This window comes from Cryptotermes secundus, unplaced genomic scaffold, assembly GCF_002891405.2.
Source record: "Cryptotermes secundus unplaced genomic scaffold, Csec_1.0 scaffold945, whole genome shotgun sequence".
NCBI lineage: Eukaryota > Metazoa > Arthropoda > Insecta > Blattodea > Kalotermitidae > Cryptotermes > Cryptotermes secundus.
In genome coordinates this window covers 113,476-132,048 of record NW_019731584.1, presented here as the reverse complement: position 1 = coordinate 132,048, position 18,573 = coordinate 113,476, and the positions used below count along the sequence as shown (strand labels likewise).

The following is an 18,573-nucleotide window of genomic DNA, read 5'->3' as shown; positions in this document are numbered from 1 at the left end:
TGACATGTGCAAGTAAGTGTTTGGCAATTTTGGTTTTAAAAAAAATCAGTCCTGGTCATATTTCAACCACCTTGTAAAATAATATGGCAGATAATAAATAAAAGAATGGGCAAAGTAGGAAAGGATGACCAGGAGATATGGTTACAAGGATATAATAGGAAAATATCCCACCCCCAGGAGGTGGCTGACACACTGAACTCACATTTTATAGACAAAGTTGAAAAACTCATGGAGAAAAACAAGAGTAGGACCAAAGAAATATCGTTAAAAAAGTTGTAACAGGAAACCCAAATTCAATGTATTTTTGGCCAATCTTGGAAGAAGAAATTATCACAGAAGCATCTAAATTAAATGGCAAAGCCTCAGCGGGAGCTGATGGAATCCCAGATTTTCTTATAAAAATATGCATCACAAGTATAAAAAACACTCAATTTTATATTTAATGAATCAATAAATCAATGGGTTTCCTTGATTTATTGAAAATTGCAAAGATCAAGCCAGTTTATAAAAGAGGAAACTAACACGAAGCGAGTAACTATAGACCTATATTGGTGCTATCAGTATTCTCAAAGATCTTGGAAAAAATAGTGTACAATGGACTGGTGTCTTTTCCAGCTAAATTTAAAATATTAACTGAAAAACAATATGGATTTCAAAAAGATAAATCAACAATATCAGCGTGTCAGACGTTTATCGGGAAGATACAAGAAGCTTTGGATAAGAAATTACCACCAGTGGATATCTTCTTTGATTTAACAAAGGCTTATGATGTTATTAACCATGATATTTTGCTAGAAAAATTAGAGCATTCTGGGATAAGAGGGCAAATCAATGTCTGGCTAAAATCATATCTAACACTGAGGGCACAATATGTGGAACTAATTTCTAAGAGCAACAGGGACTGTATGACTCATTTTAAATCAAAAATAAGGAATGTAAAGGTAGGGATTCCACAAGGGTCAACCTTGGGCCTGTTTTTGTTTTTGATTTACATAAATGACCTACCCCTCCATATAACTAACGGGGAAGTGGTGCTATTTGCAGATGATACCAGTATACTGGTAATAGAAAAGAACAAAAATATTCTTCAAGACAAAATAGATAAGGTAATGAAGCAACTAGAATCTTGGTTTTCAATGAATAACATGGTAATAAATAATGAGAAGACTACAGCAATGAACGAGGGTTGTACTAAAAGCCATGAGCAACAATTTTTTATAAAGTAACATGCTTGATTATTGACAAACCAAATACACCACCTCAATCTACAGACCTTTCTTTATTTTTCCACATAATCGCCACTTCTTTGTACACATTTCTCCCAGCGTTCTGGGAGTTTGAAAATTCCCCTTCTGTAAAATTCCATTCCAGCCATCTGAAGACACTGACGCACTGCTTTCTGAATTGCCTCCCTTGTCTCAAAATGCTGTCCATGCAACTGATCCTTCACAAATCCGAAAAGATGGTAGTCGGAGGGTGCCAGAACAGGGATATAGGAGGGGTGTGGAAGAACTTACCACCCCATCTTTGCAATTGCTTCCAATGTGACCTTTGTGGTCTTCGGTCAATAACCGCAGGACCCAACGAGCACAAACTTTCCTATACCCCAAGCTTTCAATCATCTTCTGTACTGCACTGTGCCCTATTCCAAGTTTTCGGGCTACTGCGTCCACAGTCACACGCCTGTGATCCTGAATGATCTCATCCACTCTTTCCTTGTTGCGTTCAGTTGAGGCTGTTCGAGGATGACCGCTCCAAGGCTCATCTTCAATGCTGGTGTTTCAATCTTTAAAATGTTTCACCCATCTTTGAATGCTACTCGCACCCATGCACACACTTCCATAGGCACACTGAATTCAGAAAGCAGTGTGTCAGTGTCTTCGGATGGCTGGAACAGAATTTTACAGAAGGGGAATTTTCAAACTCCCAGAATGCTGGCAGAAACGTGTACAAAGAAGTGGCAATTATGTGGAAAAATAAAGAAAGGTCTGTAGATTGAGGTGGTGTATTTGGTTTGTCAATAATAAAGCTTGTTACTTTACAAAAAATTGTTGCTCATGACTTTCAGTATGACCTACGTATTTCCATATGAATAAACTACAAGATAGCATTGAGAGAGTAATTACCTTTAAAAATATAATAATTAATTATACAGCACAGTTTATTTCTTGGTACTAATTTAACCCACAAAGCTCAGCATGGTGTGTTACATTATTAAAGCTTTGAAAGGCGAAGTAAGCGCATATGTCCATAGGAATGTGTACTTTGCTAAGTACCAATCTCAAATAAGTTATGGTTTGATATTTTGGGGGGGAGAAAGTGAAAGTAAAAAACTTCTGATTTTGCAAAAAAGGGTTCTTCAAACAATGAAAGGGGTAACAAAAAGAACATCATGTAGACCTATATTTAGAGAATTAAAAATTTTAACAGTAACATCTTTGTATATGTTAGAGGTGTTATGTTATTTCAAGAAATATAACATTTACACCACAAAAACATCTGACCTACATAAGTATGACACAAGAAAGAAGACCTTCATGTGCAAAGTTATAATACCTTAACATATGAGAAGGGTGTTACAAATATGGCTTTTAAGCTTTATAATAGACTGCCTTTGGAACTAAGAATGGTAAAAGCAGATAGATAATTCCTACTAAGACTCAAAAGATATTTACTGGAACACCCATTGTATAATTTGCATGAGTTCCTCTCAGAAGGACAGTTAAATGAATAAGATTCTCCTTGATAAATATATTTAAGTGTAAATAAAATGACTAGTAATTAGGTGAAGTTTTTAATATGATTCAGCCTATAGAGGGAATGGAAGTCTTAAAAGAGATTGCACTCCAAATGATTTAATCATTATCTAAATTGAATTTTATCTTTTGTGGATTATTTTGATATAATAGGTTTTAAGTTTAAGAATATGATGGTGGTAATTAAGATATTTAAGATGACCTTGCTTTTTATAATGGAAGGTAGTCATAAATTTGATTGTACCTAATATATTTTAATTATACTGAGCCTGTGATTTTAATTGTAACTGAATGTTATGTTATGTGATATATGACGACGTTCAATCAATTGGGCCTCCTGCCAATTAGACTGGAAAAGTTGTATATGTATGTGACTTGTTCGAGAGTTACAATTTGTAACTGTGATGAATGTTAAATAAAATTATTAATATTATTATTATTATTTGTTAATATACAGGACTGGAATGAGATATGGGAGAAACCAGGAGGAGTTAACAGTAGAAGTGCTTATGACACAAATGGTAAGATTTCTCAGTGAATTCTCAACCAGTGCTAACACTGTATTTTTACAGTCAAAACTTATATGTAATATGTCACGGCTGCGCCACAGCTCAAGCGGTTAGTTGCTGGCTTCCCACCGCGGCGACCTGGGTTCGATCCCGGGTCTGGTCAAGTGGGATTTGTGGTGGACAAAGTGGCGTTGGGGCAGGTTTTCTACGAGTACTTTGGTTTCCCCTGCCAATATTCATTCCACCAAATTCTCCATCATCATAATCATCCGGAGCAGATACAATAGGCCACTCAGTAGCCACCATGCCAAGGGGACCCAAATGGAAAAACATAAATTTCCTACGAAATGCCGGAAGGAAATTCCCAAATGGAAACACTGGGTGATCATTCCTACTGACTGGGTCTGTGACTCACTGATGACTAGGACTCAATCGGTTAGTTGCTGGCTTCCCACCGCGGCGGCCTGGGTTCGATCCTGGGTCTGGTCAAGTGGGATTTGTGGTGGAAAAAGTGGCGCTGGGGCAGGTTTTCTCCGAGTACTTTGGTTTCCCCTGCCAATATTCATTCCACCAAATTCTCCATCATCATAATCATCCAGGGCAGAGACAATAGGCCACTCAGTGGCTACCATGCCAAGGGGACCCAAATGGAAAAACATAAATTTCCTACGAAATGCCGGAAGGAAATTCCCAAATGGAAACACTGGGTGATCATTCCTACTGACTGGGTCTGTGACTCACTGATGACTAGGACTCAATCGGTTAGTTGCTGGCTTCCCACCGCGGCGGCCTGGGTTCGATCCTGGGTCTGGTCAAGTGGGATTTGTGGTGGAAAAAGTGGCGCTGGGGCAGGTTTTCTCCGAGTACTTTGGTTTCCCCTGCCAATATTCATTCCACCAAATTCTCCATCATCATAATCATCCAGGGCAGAGACAATAGGCCACTCAGTGGCTACCATGCCAAGGGGACCCAAATGGAAAAGCATAAATTTCCTACGAAATGCCGGAAGGAAATTCCCAAATGGAAACACTGGGTGATCATTCCTACTGACTGGGTCTGTGACTCACTGATGACTAGGACCGGATTTTAATGCAAATACATATTTCTTTCTTGCAACCAGAAAGTATGCTCGTTTGGATATATGCATGAACTACTTCATTTCTTAAATTTTGGTTTGATGGTGCATATAAATGCATATTTTGCCTGTTTTAGGAATAAGCATCATATTTTCGAAGATCTCTATTTATACAGCATATTTCCTTTTTAAAATGTTTATCATATATATTTTTTAATTTTATGTTCAAATTTTCAATCATGGTCATGTGTATACAATTTTTCTTTTCCATATTAGAATATGTTGCATATTTGACTCAACATTTTGTCATGAGTCATGTTTCTGATGCAATACCCAGGACGGGACTTCACCGATTCCTCTACTCGTAACTTGCCTCATCCGCGTACCATCAAAGTGGCCGCGAAGAGATTAGTCGGAAGCGTTCACATGTAGCCGCTATCAACGTAATACTATTCAACCGATAAGGGACTTCACTTATTTATTTCCGAAGTCTCCATGAGGTTTGTTACGCTTCTTCATTGGAAGCTGGGGCCATTCACATTAGCGGTGACTAGTCTGTAGTTAAGTTTGTTTAGCTTTCTGTAGTCATGCCGAAACTGGAAGTAAGTCAGAAAACTAAATTACAGCTGTATCAGCAGGAGTTCGAAGGAGAGGTGATAAGTACAGATAAAGAAATTCTTTATTGCCGAGCGTCTGAGAAAACAGTTGGTTGTGAGAGAACACTAATATACACAAAGAGAATATTAAAATTAAATCCACGAAAAGTGCTCCTCTTAAAAAATTGCTTAGTGAATTTTCTAATAGTTTTTCACGGTTTTTCTTTGACTTATTCGAAGCCTCTTTAGCGGCAGATATTCCGCTGTGGAAACTAACCAGTCCTGCTTTGAGAAACTTCATAGAGAAGTAAACACAGTGCAAAGTGCTGGATGAATCTGTGTGCAAAAATTATGTGAAGCAGTGTTACGATCTTACAATTGAAAGCATTAGAGATAAGATTCAAGATAATTTTGTGTGGGTATCAATTGACAAAACACAAGATTGTGAGGGACAGTTTATTGCAAATTGTATAGTTGGATCCCTTAATAAGAATGAACAACCTACCCCATATCTTCTTGTGGTAGAGCAATTTCAAACCACAAATAGCTCCCCAGTTTCTGAATTTTTTATCAATTCCATGAATTTACTATGGCCAAATGGCATTCAGTATGAGCACGTATTGCTCTTTGTGACTGATGCCGCAAGTTATATGATAAAAGCCAGTACTGCTCTTAAAGTTATAATTCCAAATATGACACATTTGACTTGCCTTGCCCATGGGTTGCACCGTGTTGCAGAAACAATTTGTGCAAATTTTCTGCTTGTTGACAAGTTGGTGTCTTCTGTGAAGAAGGTATTTGTTAAAGCGCCATACAGAAAAGAAGCATTTAAAGCAGTAGCACCGAGCGTTCCACTTCTGCCAGAACCAATTTTACCGCGCTGGGGCACGTGGCTGTGTGCAGCGAGTTATTATACCAAACATTTAGAAACAGGAATGTCGTAAATACATTTGATCCCAAAAGTGCAGCATCAATTCAAATTGCCCAAGATGTACTAAAAACCGCAGAACTAAAAACTAATCTTTCCTATATATCTGCTCACTTTTCTCATCTTCCATCTGCCAACTGGAGGCAAGAAATAACAATACTACTTTGTATCAGTCATTAAGTGTGTTCAAAACCACTGTTTCTAAATTGAATTCGGTTCCTGGAAGAGTTGGTGAAGTAGTAAAGGAAAAAGCACACAGCATTCTTAAAAAAAAAACAAGAATATGAACAAATTTGTGAAATTGAAGAAATTTTATCCAGTAAATGTACTGAACTGCCAAGTAAAAAATCACTAACAGTGGAGCAAATAGCGGCTTTTGTACATGCGCCACTAAGTTCCTGTGAGGTGGAAAGAAGTTTTTCCTCCTATAAGGACATCTTAAGAGTCAACAGTCAACTAACTATGGAAAACTTAAAACGTTTAGTAATTGTGACCTGCAAGAGAAGAGAAGTTGAAAGTTCGGAGAGCTAAATGTGAGTACCATTCGTTTTTTAAATTTGTAATGAAATATGTTGGCTTTGTTGCATGATCTGTATTTAAGTATAGCTTTTTACTGCAAGTGAATTATTCGGTGATTACATAAAATTAACTTAAATATTGATTTGTTGGTCTTAAAATAATGTAAAATCAATTTTAATATTTGGTATAAATTTTTATGTGCATAGTTCGGAAGTTTTTCATGCATAAATGCATACATATTTAAGGGATTATTAATTAATTATTAATTATAATTAATTGTAGCTATAACTTGTAGGTTGTTAAATAAACCAATTAACAATCCAAATGGCGTTTTCAGTGGCAAGACGTTACAATATGTATATGCAGTAACAGTTAAACAATTTTTTTAAGTGTTGCATGTAAGATGGAACATCAGAGACATTTGTTAATCAATTAATTAATTAATAATGTGCAACAGGATGCTACAATATAATACTAGGCTATCTAAGAGAAAGACAGACAGCATGTTATATCCCTGGCCAATGGAAACACTTTTGTATCCTCCTGTCATAATTGGTCCCAATTCAAGCAGATGATGTAATATAACATACCTCTAAAACTGTAGTAGTCTATCAAAGGTTTAGTCTGCTTATGATATGCCTCAAGACGTTTCTTCAAAGCATCAACATTGTCATCATCACGGCGAATCAGTGGTTCGCCAGTAAACTATGAAGAATAAACAAACATCATTAATAACCAATTATTGTGTTTACAATTGAATTTGCTAATATTCTGCAGCATAAAAGCAGAAGTAAATCTAACCTTGTGTCATAAACAAAAATGCAATAAAAATCCTAACATAATGTGGCATATAGACCCAATGCTAGGCAGAGACTTTGAAACAAACAATGAGAGAAGCCATTGCTATACAATAGGCAAACAGAAGGCCGTTTCTGGGCAACAGCTTAGTAAACATGTTCGCACAGAAACAAATATCCATGCATCAATAGAAGAATAGTGTTTTAGATGTGGTCCACACGAGAGAGTTATAAAGAAAACAAGTGGGGCAATCCAATTCAGTACAGCTTTGCAAGGGAATCTAAGAACACATGGTGCTATAGTTGAGTGAGTTGAGTTCTGCACAGGCAGCTGTGACAAGAGGACCGGGCAGCAAGAAGCTGAAAAATCTCTACTGTTAGAAGCCACTGCCAGGAAAAGTCTAGTGAATACTGAGAAGACTTAATGTATGCTAGTGATTTGCAAAGTGTGCAAATCATTGATAGCGCTGTAATCCAAGTGATTTGTGTAAGTGGCCAATAAATCCATTCACCAATCAAATACCCATCTATGGTCACACTTAAATTGTGAAAATAATAATCAGATATGAAAAAAGAATGACCATTTACAAAATCACAGCCCCATAACTACTAATGGGGTTGCATATAATGCTGGGAAGTTCTTGAGTAACTGCACAATTGGCGGCTTCTCAAGAAGGGTTCAGCTCCACGAGTGAGCACTTCTCCTTTTAATGGAAGATGCACCCCTTAATATTCACGAGGACATGTGGTTTCAGCATGATGAAGCACTTCCCAATTTTTCATGCCAAGTACATAAATTTTTTGAGCAACCATTTTCTAGATGCACGGGTTGACTGCTGGTCTGGCTTCCAAGTTCTCCTGATCTGAACCTACCTGATTTTTTCTTATGGGGCTGCATCAGAGAAAACATTTACATGCAGAAGTAGAAGAGCGTGATGGCTTCACTAATCAATCCAGCCTGGCTGGCCATGACAGACATTAGGGATCAACACAGACAACTGGTTCACTTCAGGGATTCCATCTCACGTTGTTGCAAAACAAGCATGTGGGTTTGAGGTGGTAACTGTGAGCAGTTCTTGTGGATGAATATGTAGAACTGTGTGCTAGTCCCCACCGTATGATCAGACATCTGTGTTAGATCTAAAACTGAAAAGAGCTAACAAATTTGGAACCTTTACTATTCATTCTTTGTAATTAAAAATAGCAAATAAATGTGTTAAATGTAAATAACCAAACGTATACATGAATGGACAATTCCTTAATTTCCTTAAAAAGTGGAAAAAATGTCATAATTTGGAAAGGGTGACTGTAACAAAAATTTATTTTCCTTTTCTGTTCCAATTTATTTCCACAACATCCTCCTATGTTTAGTCATAAACTTGTAATCACTCTATATATTTGTGGGCTGGGATCCTAAAAATGGAACTTCTAGGTGGATGGATGGATGGATAGATGTATTCCCTAGATCCAATGTTCAGGATGTGAAACATCCAAAATAAAATAAGCTGAGCAACACACATCTGAAGATGTATTTCACTAGATCTTAAGGCTGAGAAATCATCAGGTCTGAAAACAAGAGCAGATGTGGGTAGATGTCATAGGCTTAGTTCTTCTTTTAAATGCAGCTACCCCCTTCCCACCTCAAGATGCCACAACTACCCTTCTCAAATCTGTATTGTAATAAGATCACAGCATTCTGGGTTGTGCTGCTGTGTAGACAGATCATAACCCCACATTTGCAACGCAATAATTTCCTTTATAATGTGTTAATCATTCCTTTGGGTCTCTCTACTGATCTTGGGTGCCTACCTAGTTCAAACAGGAGCATATACCTAATTACAAGAAGCCAATTCCATTGCTGTAAATCATTACATACAGTGATCAACCACAACAGGCACAATAATGTGAAGTACTATAGGACAAAATAATGGTTATATATGGTATTCATGGGGCAGCACTATAGCTCAGACGGTTAGTTGCTGGCTTCTCACCACGGCAGCCTGGGTTCAAGCCCAGGTCTAGTCATATGGAATTTGTGGTGGACAAAGTGGCACTGGGGCAGGTTTTCTCTGAGTACTTTGGTTTCCCCTGCCAATCTTCATTCCACCAACTGTCCCACAATCACCATCATCTATCATCTGGGGATGGTAAAATAGGCCAATAATGGCTGCTGTACCAAGTGGACTCAGGCCCGCCCGACTAAGAATAATAATAATAATACTGTGACATGGCACGTGAAAGCCGAAATGGTGGAGTCAGAAAAGGCGTCCATTGCTAGAAAATACCTCAGTAATGTTTCCGCTACAACGAGGAGGAGTGAATACATTGTTCCTTGGGTGGCAACTGTAAACATGTTCACGTGACAATGCATATATAAACAGACTGTTACCATGGATATGACAAACAGAACTCTGCAAGGAGGTGATTCCTATCCCAGCCACCTAGCAGGGATAAAAGGAGGCCAGTTGAGAAGCCGTCAGTTCAGAAGTGAATTAGTGTGCTTTCAAAAGACAGAATGCGAGAGACTACAGACACACAGATTCATTGTGTTCCCAAGCAAGCGAAGACTTTGTTTTGTGTCTTATAGTTAAAGTAATCTAGGGGTGTTACAATTAACTGTAGTTACAACTGGTGACCATCCAATAGATCGGTTCGCCAATCGAAACCCCGTCTTTAATAACTAATACACATGACGTGGTACTAATGAACAAAAATAAGTATATGACGTTGAGATAATATGTTGAGGTCATCATATAAAAGAAGTTAACTCTCTGGTACAAAGAATTCTTATCCAGCAATAAAAGGCGTCCTTGTAATTGTGCAACCCAATAACCATAAAGCCAGCCTGCCGCAAAACTGTCTGATAACAATAAAAAGCAATGAATGATGACAGGACAGCTTATCATGCTTTAATAACCTGTTCACCACTTCATCTTTGGACCATGAGACTTACAGTTCACTTATCATCCTAAGAAATAATAAGATAATCACTGACTTTAGGTACCTTCCTTTATGCATGCTGGACTAGTTAGGTCTTTTATAAAGAGACAAAAATTAATATTCATATAAAGTATGTAACATGGTGCTCCCACATGACGCTCTGAGCTCCAAAGAATACATGTCTATTCCTCAGCTTGGTTTGTGGAATCCAAGAAAATTTAAAATGTTATTGTTATGCTGTCCATCATATTTGGGTTGCCAACTATGTATTTTTAAAAATAAAACTAAAAGCCTAGCCTTTAAAACAAAACATAAACACTAACCTTCCAAAACAGAATCAAAAACTTAACCTTGTGGACTGTTGTTGAAAGCAGATCCTGAGGTTAGGCTTTAGGCCTTACTTTTACAAATAAACTTACACAGCTGGCAGTGCTAATGTGGCGAAAAATATGGCAGTAACTTTTGTCATTTGCTAATATGTAAGCACCTACAAAACTCCTATTTCTTAATCAATATACATGTAAAAGAAGCTTGTCTTATAGTCAGGTAAATACAACACACTCTACTTCTTTTGGCTTGTTTTGGACTTCATCCATCGTCTGGTAAGTAAAAGACAAAAGACCACAACGTTTCGGAGACTGGATCTGTCTCCCTCCTCAGGTGGGTAGGGCAGGATAAACCTACTCAGTTGGGCCCGTTAGAAAGAGCTAGTCTCAATCACTGGACCTAGATCTTTCTAATGGACCCAACTGAGGACGGAGGCAGATCCAGTCTCTGAAACGTTGTGGTCTTTTGTCTTTTACATACCAGACAATGGATGAAGTCCAAAACAAGCTAAAAGAAGTACAGTATACATCATCGTCAGAATCCTTTCAAGTCTAACAACATACTCTATTCGTTATATTATTGGGGTAATTACGTCCAAGAGGCAAGTGGTGGAGGATGTACCTCAGATGGAATAAACATTCATTCAGAATTTTGGATCAAAAAGTTTTTTGAAAGCAATCACTAAGAAAACCAACATTATATTAAACATTAGTCTTCTGGACTGTAACTCCATGCAGCGTGGTAAACACGTACAACAGTTTCAGAGGAATGTTGAAAACTATCTACCAGACTACAAAGAGTCACATCACTCACCACAGTCAGAACTTCAAATATCACTTGGTTATATTATTAAATACATAGCCAAATAAGAGGTGGAAGAAAAGAACACGTGCACACCCACATGTGTGCAAGTGCACACATCCACATACACATGAGGCAACTGGAAGTAGAAAGATAAATGTGATTCATAAATGAACTTCAAAGTTAAGGCCAAATGCCAGTTCCATCTCCACTGAAATCTGTTTTGGTCAATCCATCTTTTCACAGATGTTGTACCATTTCTTTCTTCTTGTGCAAAAATTCTGGACTGTTATTGTTGTCTTGGTGAAAGAAGATGAGAGGAGAGGCCAAGGCCACACTTCCACACGCCTGTTGCATCAGTGTGCCACTTAAGTCTGTCCTGTGAACACACATTGTTTTTACACGAGTGCTCTTTTGACTTTGTGTTTCGTTTTGCCTGTGAAGGATGGCAAAATCGAGTAATGTGTCTATATCAAGTTTTGCGTGAGGCTCGGTAAATCCCTTACCAAAATCCTTGAAATGCTTTGTGAGGCTTTCATTGAACATTCATTAAGCTGGACAGTAGTTCTTGAATGGCATTCATGTTTCAAGGCCAGTCTAGTGTCAGTTGAAGATGTTGAATGTTCAGGGTAACCAAGCACCAGAAAAATTACAGAAGATGTTGAAAAAATTCAAGAACTTGTCCACCAAGACCGTCACTGAACAATCCATGAGCTCGCAGACATCGTTGGTATCACCTATGGAGACTGCCATCAGATCTTAACAGAAAATTTGAACACGTGCCAAATTGCTGTGAAGTTTGATCCTGGACTCTTGGCAAATGATCAAAAGCAGCGGTGCGTAAATGTGTGTCTTGAGCTATGAGAGAAGGCTAATGAGGACCCAATTTTTATCTCTAGGATCATAACGGGTGATGAAACTTGGATTTATGGTTATGATCGAAAAACTAAACAACAAACGTTACACTGGAAGAGCCCACAATCATCAAGAGCAAAAATGGTGAAGTAGGTCCAGAGATGAATAAAGAGCATGTTCATTGTTTTTTTCAACATGAAGGGAATTGTTTTGCGTGAATTTGTTCCTCCTAACACTACAGTCAACTCTGACTTTTACTATAAGGTTTTGAGACACTAGAGAGAAAATGTGCGATGAAAAAGACCAGAACTTTGGCATGACCACAACTGGCTCCTTCATCATAACGCACCCACTCACAGGTCCCTGAAAATAACAGTTTGTGACTAACAGCAACATGGTTATCATTTCCCATCCTCCCTACTTGCCCAACTTAGCCCCCTGTGATTTTGTTTTGTTTCCCAAATTGAAAATGAAAATGAAATGGCGACGTTTTGAAACAGTGTCTGATATCCAAAGGAAATTGCAAGCAATACTTGTCAGCATTAAGGAAAATGACTTCCACAGTGCTTTGGAGGCGTGAAAAAAAAACGATGGGATCCCTGTGTACATTCCAAGGAGAATATTTTGAGGGAGATGGCAGCTAAATTGAGTAAGTTAAGTCAGTATATCTTTTTTTGTACAGTCCAGGAAACTTCCGATAGCATCTTGTACTTCTACAGCCCTTAATATTCTATCTTGTAATATTATTACTGTAATCTGTAATTCCTCCTTAACGTCTTCCATTCTCTTTTAATCTCATGGTATAATTCCTGTTACTGATTTCAGAAAATACATTTTAATAGTTCTAAGGAAAGAATTTATGGTAATGTGAGCTACCTAATATAAAATAGTTTGCTTCTGATGGAGAGGGCAGTTTTGAACCTTTGGATTCTATATCTCTAGCCAGTGAATTGCTTTTTAGTTTTCTAGTTAAACAATCGGTTACGGGAGTTTCACTTTGCCTTTGCATTCATTTTAGACATATACACACATATCTGTAAGCAGATCACCATTCTCATCCTTCACTAAGTTACTGCTAGGTTTGTAACCCATCTTAAAGTCATTTATTCTTCTATACAGATCTCTGATGTTCTTGTTACTGTTCATTGCAAGCTCATCAATTTTGTCTTTCAGACTTTCCCTCTTTTTTCCCTGAAATGCCTGTTGGTTTCGTGTCTTCTATTGTTCAGATTATCCCTATTTATTTCGCTTGTATCCTGTAACCATTGCAATTTGGCCCGTTTTCTTTGGTCTAATAATTTTGAGCATTCTTCATTGAACCATGGCTTATGCTTCTTTGGTTCATAATAACCTAGACTCTCTTTGGCAGACATTTTTATATTCTCTCTAGGGCCGCTTTCAGACAAGACATATGGTGGCTTGAGACTAGTGCCTGGGACACAGCCACTCAAAGCCACAACACGCACACTCAGTGACTCTGACGTCAGAACCCCATGTTGATGTTGCCCTCAGTCATTCAGATGGAAGTATCAAAATGTTTATCCACCATTTCATCAATGATGCTAGACTCTGTATGTCCCATCTGAACGCTAGCATAGAACTCAGTGCACTTTGAGTGGCCAGACCACAAGTCAGTGTCTTGGCCACTGAAGAGGACACAGCTGTGACAGTGTCTTGGACGTGAGACGCTTGTGTGAACTCTAGTATTCACACTAATATATTTGCAATCACTGGAAACTGTGTATCCAGCCGTGTGTCATCTGAAAGCCGCCTAATAGTTTCCCAGGCTTTATTAACGTCCATCTCAGTGCCCAAGTTTTCCAAAGCTGCGAACCTATTTGAGATTTCAACACAATACTGCTCTTTACCCTCTACCTCATTTAATTTCTTGAGATTGAACCTCTCCATATGAACTCTGTGTGTTGTTTCTTTACTCACTGCCAGTCTTTCCCTAATCTTTTCCACCACCAGGTAGTGGTCAGTATCACAGTCCACTGCCCTGAATGATCTACTTTGGCATTGAAATCTCCTAACATTTTCGTAGGGTACTTCGGGAATTTATCAAATACATGTTCTAGTTCTTCATAGAACCTGTCCTTTATGTCATCAATTTTATCTTCTGTTGGGGCGTGAATATTCATAACAATGATATCACACCAGCGACCTTTTAGTATTATATATGATATCCTATCACTAATGAACTCTATCCTCTTAACTGCTGATATGATTCTCTTATGTACGAAAAAGCCTGTATCTAATTCATTATTTTCATTCCCCTTTCCATAGAAAAATGTATAGTCTCCTGCCGGTGCGATGTCACCTCCATCCCATCTGACCTTCTGTACTCCCGCTAAATCTGACTTATAGTTTAAGATTTCTTATGCCACTGCCCTGAGCAAACCTGCCCTATACAAACTTCGTACATTCCAAGTTCCAAATCTCATATCCATTTTCATTAGCTTAGGTCGTTTATCCAAGGAATCTGTCCAGGTCCAAGGCTTTGTGTTCATTTTCGTAACATGATAATTTTTTACAGCGAGGAGTTGTTAACCCCACATGCAACCCCCCAAGCTGGAGGACCACCCCTTGTCGGCTCTCCATGACTGTTTATTTAATATATTCACAGCTTCCCCCCACAACTGGAGGGTGTCTCCTCCATCTGCAACCTGAGGACGCGCCATGCCGTGGTGACAAGGGACCCACCTAACATGGTCTATCAAACTACATAAGCCAAAATTCATTTTAGCTATATTTTATCTACTAGATTAAGGGTTCTGACAATGGTGGATGACACACAGAATTACTGGGGTTTTGGACTTTTTCCATTGTCCAGAATTTTTGGTAACAGAGGACACGACATTTCAGAAACTGCATCTGTTTCTGTCTTCAGGTGAGAAAGGAAGACACCTACTCAGCTGGGCCCCTTACAAAGAGCTAATCTCAATCACTGGGCCCATCTGAGTAGGTGTCTTCATTTCTCACCTGAAGACGGAAAGAGATCCAGTTTCCGAAACATTGTCCTCTTATTATCAAAAATTCCAGACGAGGGAAAAAGTCCAAAATCCCAGTAATTCTGTGTATATTTTATCTAATGATAAAGCTGTATTCTCACATCATCCTTCATGGGCACCCGTGGAGGGTGGAATTCCTCGTGGTATGAGCGTCCACTGGTAGGATGGATCAGTCTTCCTGTAATGCGCCTTACCAGAAGGCTGTCATCAATTCTGAACTCAATGACAGCATCAAGGGCTTGTTTCCTCTTATCCAGAAGCTTATCCAACTGTGAAATATAAGTATAATATTAGTAGCATAGCATCTGTGTTACTTGTGGTGAGTGCATAAAATTAACATAACATGAAAAGGCACTAAAATCCTCTTTGGCAATCAGCCATGTTGATATTAAGAATGTGGTCTTCTGGGTCATGACACTCTGTAGTTTTGTGGGTGGAATCCAATTTTCTGGAAGAACATTCTATCTCCATCTTCAGGGATAAACTGTGTAGGTTCAGGAATAGGTTATATACGCAAATTACTTGGAATGTTGTCATGGGATCCAAGGAAGTGGGTTAAGGAAAGGAACCTTGTCTAAGCCAGCAGGAAGAAATGGACAGAAAATGGCTCTTGTAAGGAGCACACAAATTTACTGTGATGTATCGGAAATGAAAGTGTGACTGGGAATGGATCTTTGTGTAACTGTATAACTAAGCCTATTCCTAAACTTACACCCTTCAATCCTGAAGATGGTGGCACTACGTTCCTCCAAAAGTCTGTATCCACCCACAAAACTACACAGCTCGCAACCCAGAACACAAGAAGACAATCTTAAGAGTCACAACCACGAAAACCTCAAAATGTATATCTTGTCAATGTTATGATAAAGAACAATATACCAGGGACATTCTGTCTCCAACATCAGAATTTAAGTGGTGAATGATCATGTCATGAGAGAGAGAGACAGAGAGAGTCTGTCTGTCAACTGATATACTGCTGCATTCTACTGGTGCACCTGGCAATATGCAGTTGGACAGGTGACTGATGAAGTTGCCTCTACCCTCATATGGCCTAGTATGCCAGTAAGATGAGGCATACTGTGAGACTGAGACATGTATGACCATTCACCGCACTGAACCTGATGCTGAAGGTAGAGAAGATCTCTGAATGTTGGTTTATAGTTCAGCACTGAGACAGCTGATTCCCTGAACAGATTTTGGGACATTTATTCATCATGAAAGCTTCAGAAACCTGACATTATGAGACCACCTGCATGTTTCAGCACCGAATGGGTTTCACTATGGTATTTGGGGATGCACATCAGAACTAGACATGCAACTTTTAACACAAATTTTAAATTATTCTTTTCAATGTTTCATCCTACAAAAATTTGGTATAAATATATACATCTCATGAAGACTGTATTCCAGATAGATTTCAAAACGGTGAATACTTAATGAAATATAGGAGAAGAGTAATTTCAGGCTCCATACATGTACATAGATTAGTTCTATGGCAACAGCTTTACGTTCAGAATAAACAAACAATGGAGAAAAAGAATTACACAAAATCACAAGGAGCATACTTTGCAAAGTATGTGTTCTCTTTCATTTCATTTCATTTATTTCAAATTCAAAATAGATCCAGATACAGGCTGGGAAACAACCATTGGATATAGAATGAGTCACAGATCAAAACACAAACATTCCATTCCCACAGGAACAAGTCAAGGCATTCATAAAACAATAAAAAAAGAACATATCAACCATATATACAACAAAACTCACCCAGTTTACAAAAACAACGCGGACATCTTATTATAGAACTCTCAAAGGTTTCAGGCGTCAGTACAAGCTCTTTTTTTTCATTTTCATTACTCATCTATTATTTCCATAAAATCCAATACTTTAGGATGTGGAAAAGTCATATTAGATAAATAAGCAGTACAAAGAACTAAGTCAAGATATAAGAATAGAACCAGAATACAATTAATCTTACCGACTAGTATATACAAAAAAATTCATCCACAGTATAAAATGGGCGACAACTCAAGAATTCTTTTAATTTTAATTTAAACCATTTAATATCTTTATATAACTGTTTCAGATTTTGTGGGAGACAATTGAATAGTTTGATGCCCATATAATGATCCTTTTTGATAGAATGATAAACGAGTTGAGGGTTGATATAGACTTAGGTTCAGTACCTGTCTAGTGTCTCTGTTATGTATATCAGATACAAAATAATACTGATCCATGCTAGCGACCACAAAAGATAGTAGTGAATAAATATACAAAGATGAAAGAGTAAGAAATTTTAGAGTAGTGAATATCGTTTTACATGAGTTTCTATTACCAGCACCAGTTATTAGCCTCACCACCCTCTTTTGCAAATGAAAGACACTGATAGCATACGAAGAGTTACCCCAAAAATTAATGCCATATCAAATAATAGAGTGAAAATAGGCATAATAAACCATCAGCAAAGTTTCCTGATTCACAAATGGTTTTATGACTTGGATTGCATAGCACACAGAGCTAAGTTTCAGGATAAGTGAGTCAATATGAGTTTTCCAAGTTAGAGTATTTGCAATATTAACCCCTAAGAACTTTAAACGGGTTGAGTTGGGTATTTCCATCTTATCATATACAGGATGGGACGCAAAAACTTTCTTTTTGTGAACACGCACTGTGAAGGGAAGGGAGGATGCAGAAAAGTGGGGATAGGCTTGGCAAACGCAGCAGTCATGAAAGTTTCTGTCTGATACCCCTCAGTAGGAAACATGAGGTGGATGAGTGAGCAGCATGTGTTTGCGAAGCCTATTTTTCAAACAACCATTCCTACATGGCGGTGCAGCATGCGTTCCATACTCACTTTCGAATTAAGCCCAGAAGTCTGGTTCCCGACCAGAAATCGATTGCTTTGTGGGTAGAGAACTTTAGGATAACCGGGAGTGTGGTGAAAAAATCATCAGGATGACAACGGACCATTACGATGCCAGAAAATGTGGAGACAGTTCAACAGTCGATATTGACATCTCCAAGACGCTCCGCTCACAAACATGCAGTAGCCCTAGACATATCCAATCGTTCAATGCACCAAATTCTTCACAAACATCTTCATTTCCATCCCTATAAGATGGTTATTGTGCAAGAATTGTCACCACGTGATTTCCAGAACTGAATATCGGCGTGCAAAACATTATTGGAAACTTTACCCCCTGACGCACTTGTTTTCTTTAGTGATGAGGCACATTTTCACCTATCCAGATATGTCAACAAGCAGAATATGTGCTATTGGAGTGGTAACAATCCCAGAGAGCTCTACGAGAGGCCACTTCACAGTGATAAGGTGACAATTGTGCGTAGTTGAGAGTTGGAGTTATTGGTCCTTATTTTTTTGAAGAAGACAATCATGCAGTTACTGTCAATTCACAGCGGTATGTGGACATGATTAAAAACTTTTTCAAACCAGCTCTT

At 38.3% G+C, this 18,573-nt stretch overlaps 1 protein-coding gene across 1 annotated transcript in view; it reads right to left on the bottom strand.

Annotated features, from left to right (window-relative positions):
* Nucleotides 1-18,573, bottom strand: part of LOC111867230 (adenylate kinase) — a 30,810-nt gene that overhangs the window by 3,830 nt on the left and 8,407 nt on the right. Inside the window, exons 4-5 of the mRNA XM_023856883.1 lie at nt 15,216-15,383; nt 6,974-7,088 (exon numbers count right to left, since the gene is read on the bottom strand). Coding sequence (XP_023712651.1) covers nt 6,974-7,088; nt 15,216-15,383 — 283 coding nt within the window. The remainder of the gene's footprint in view (nt 1-6,973; nt 7,089-15,215; nt 15,384-18,573) is intronic.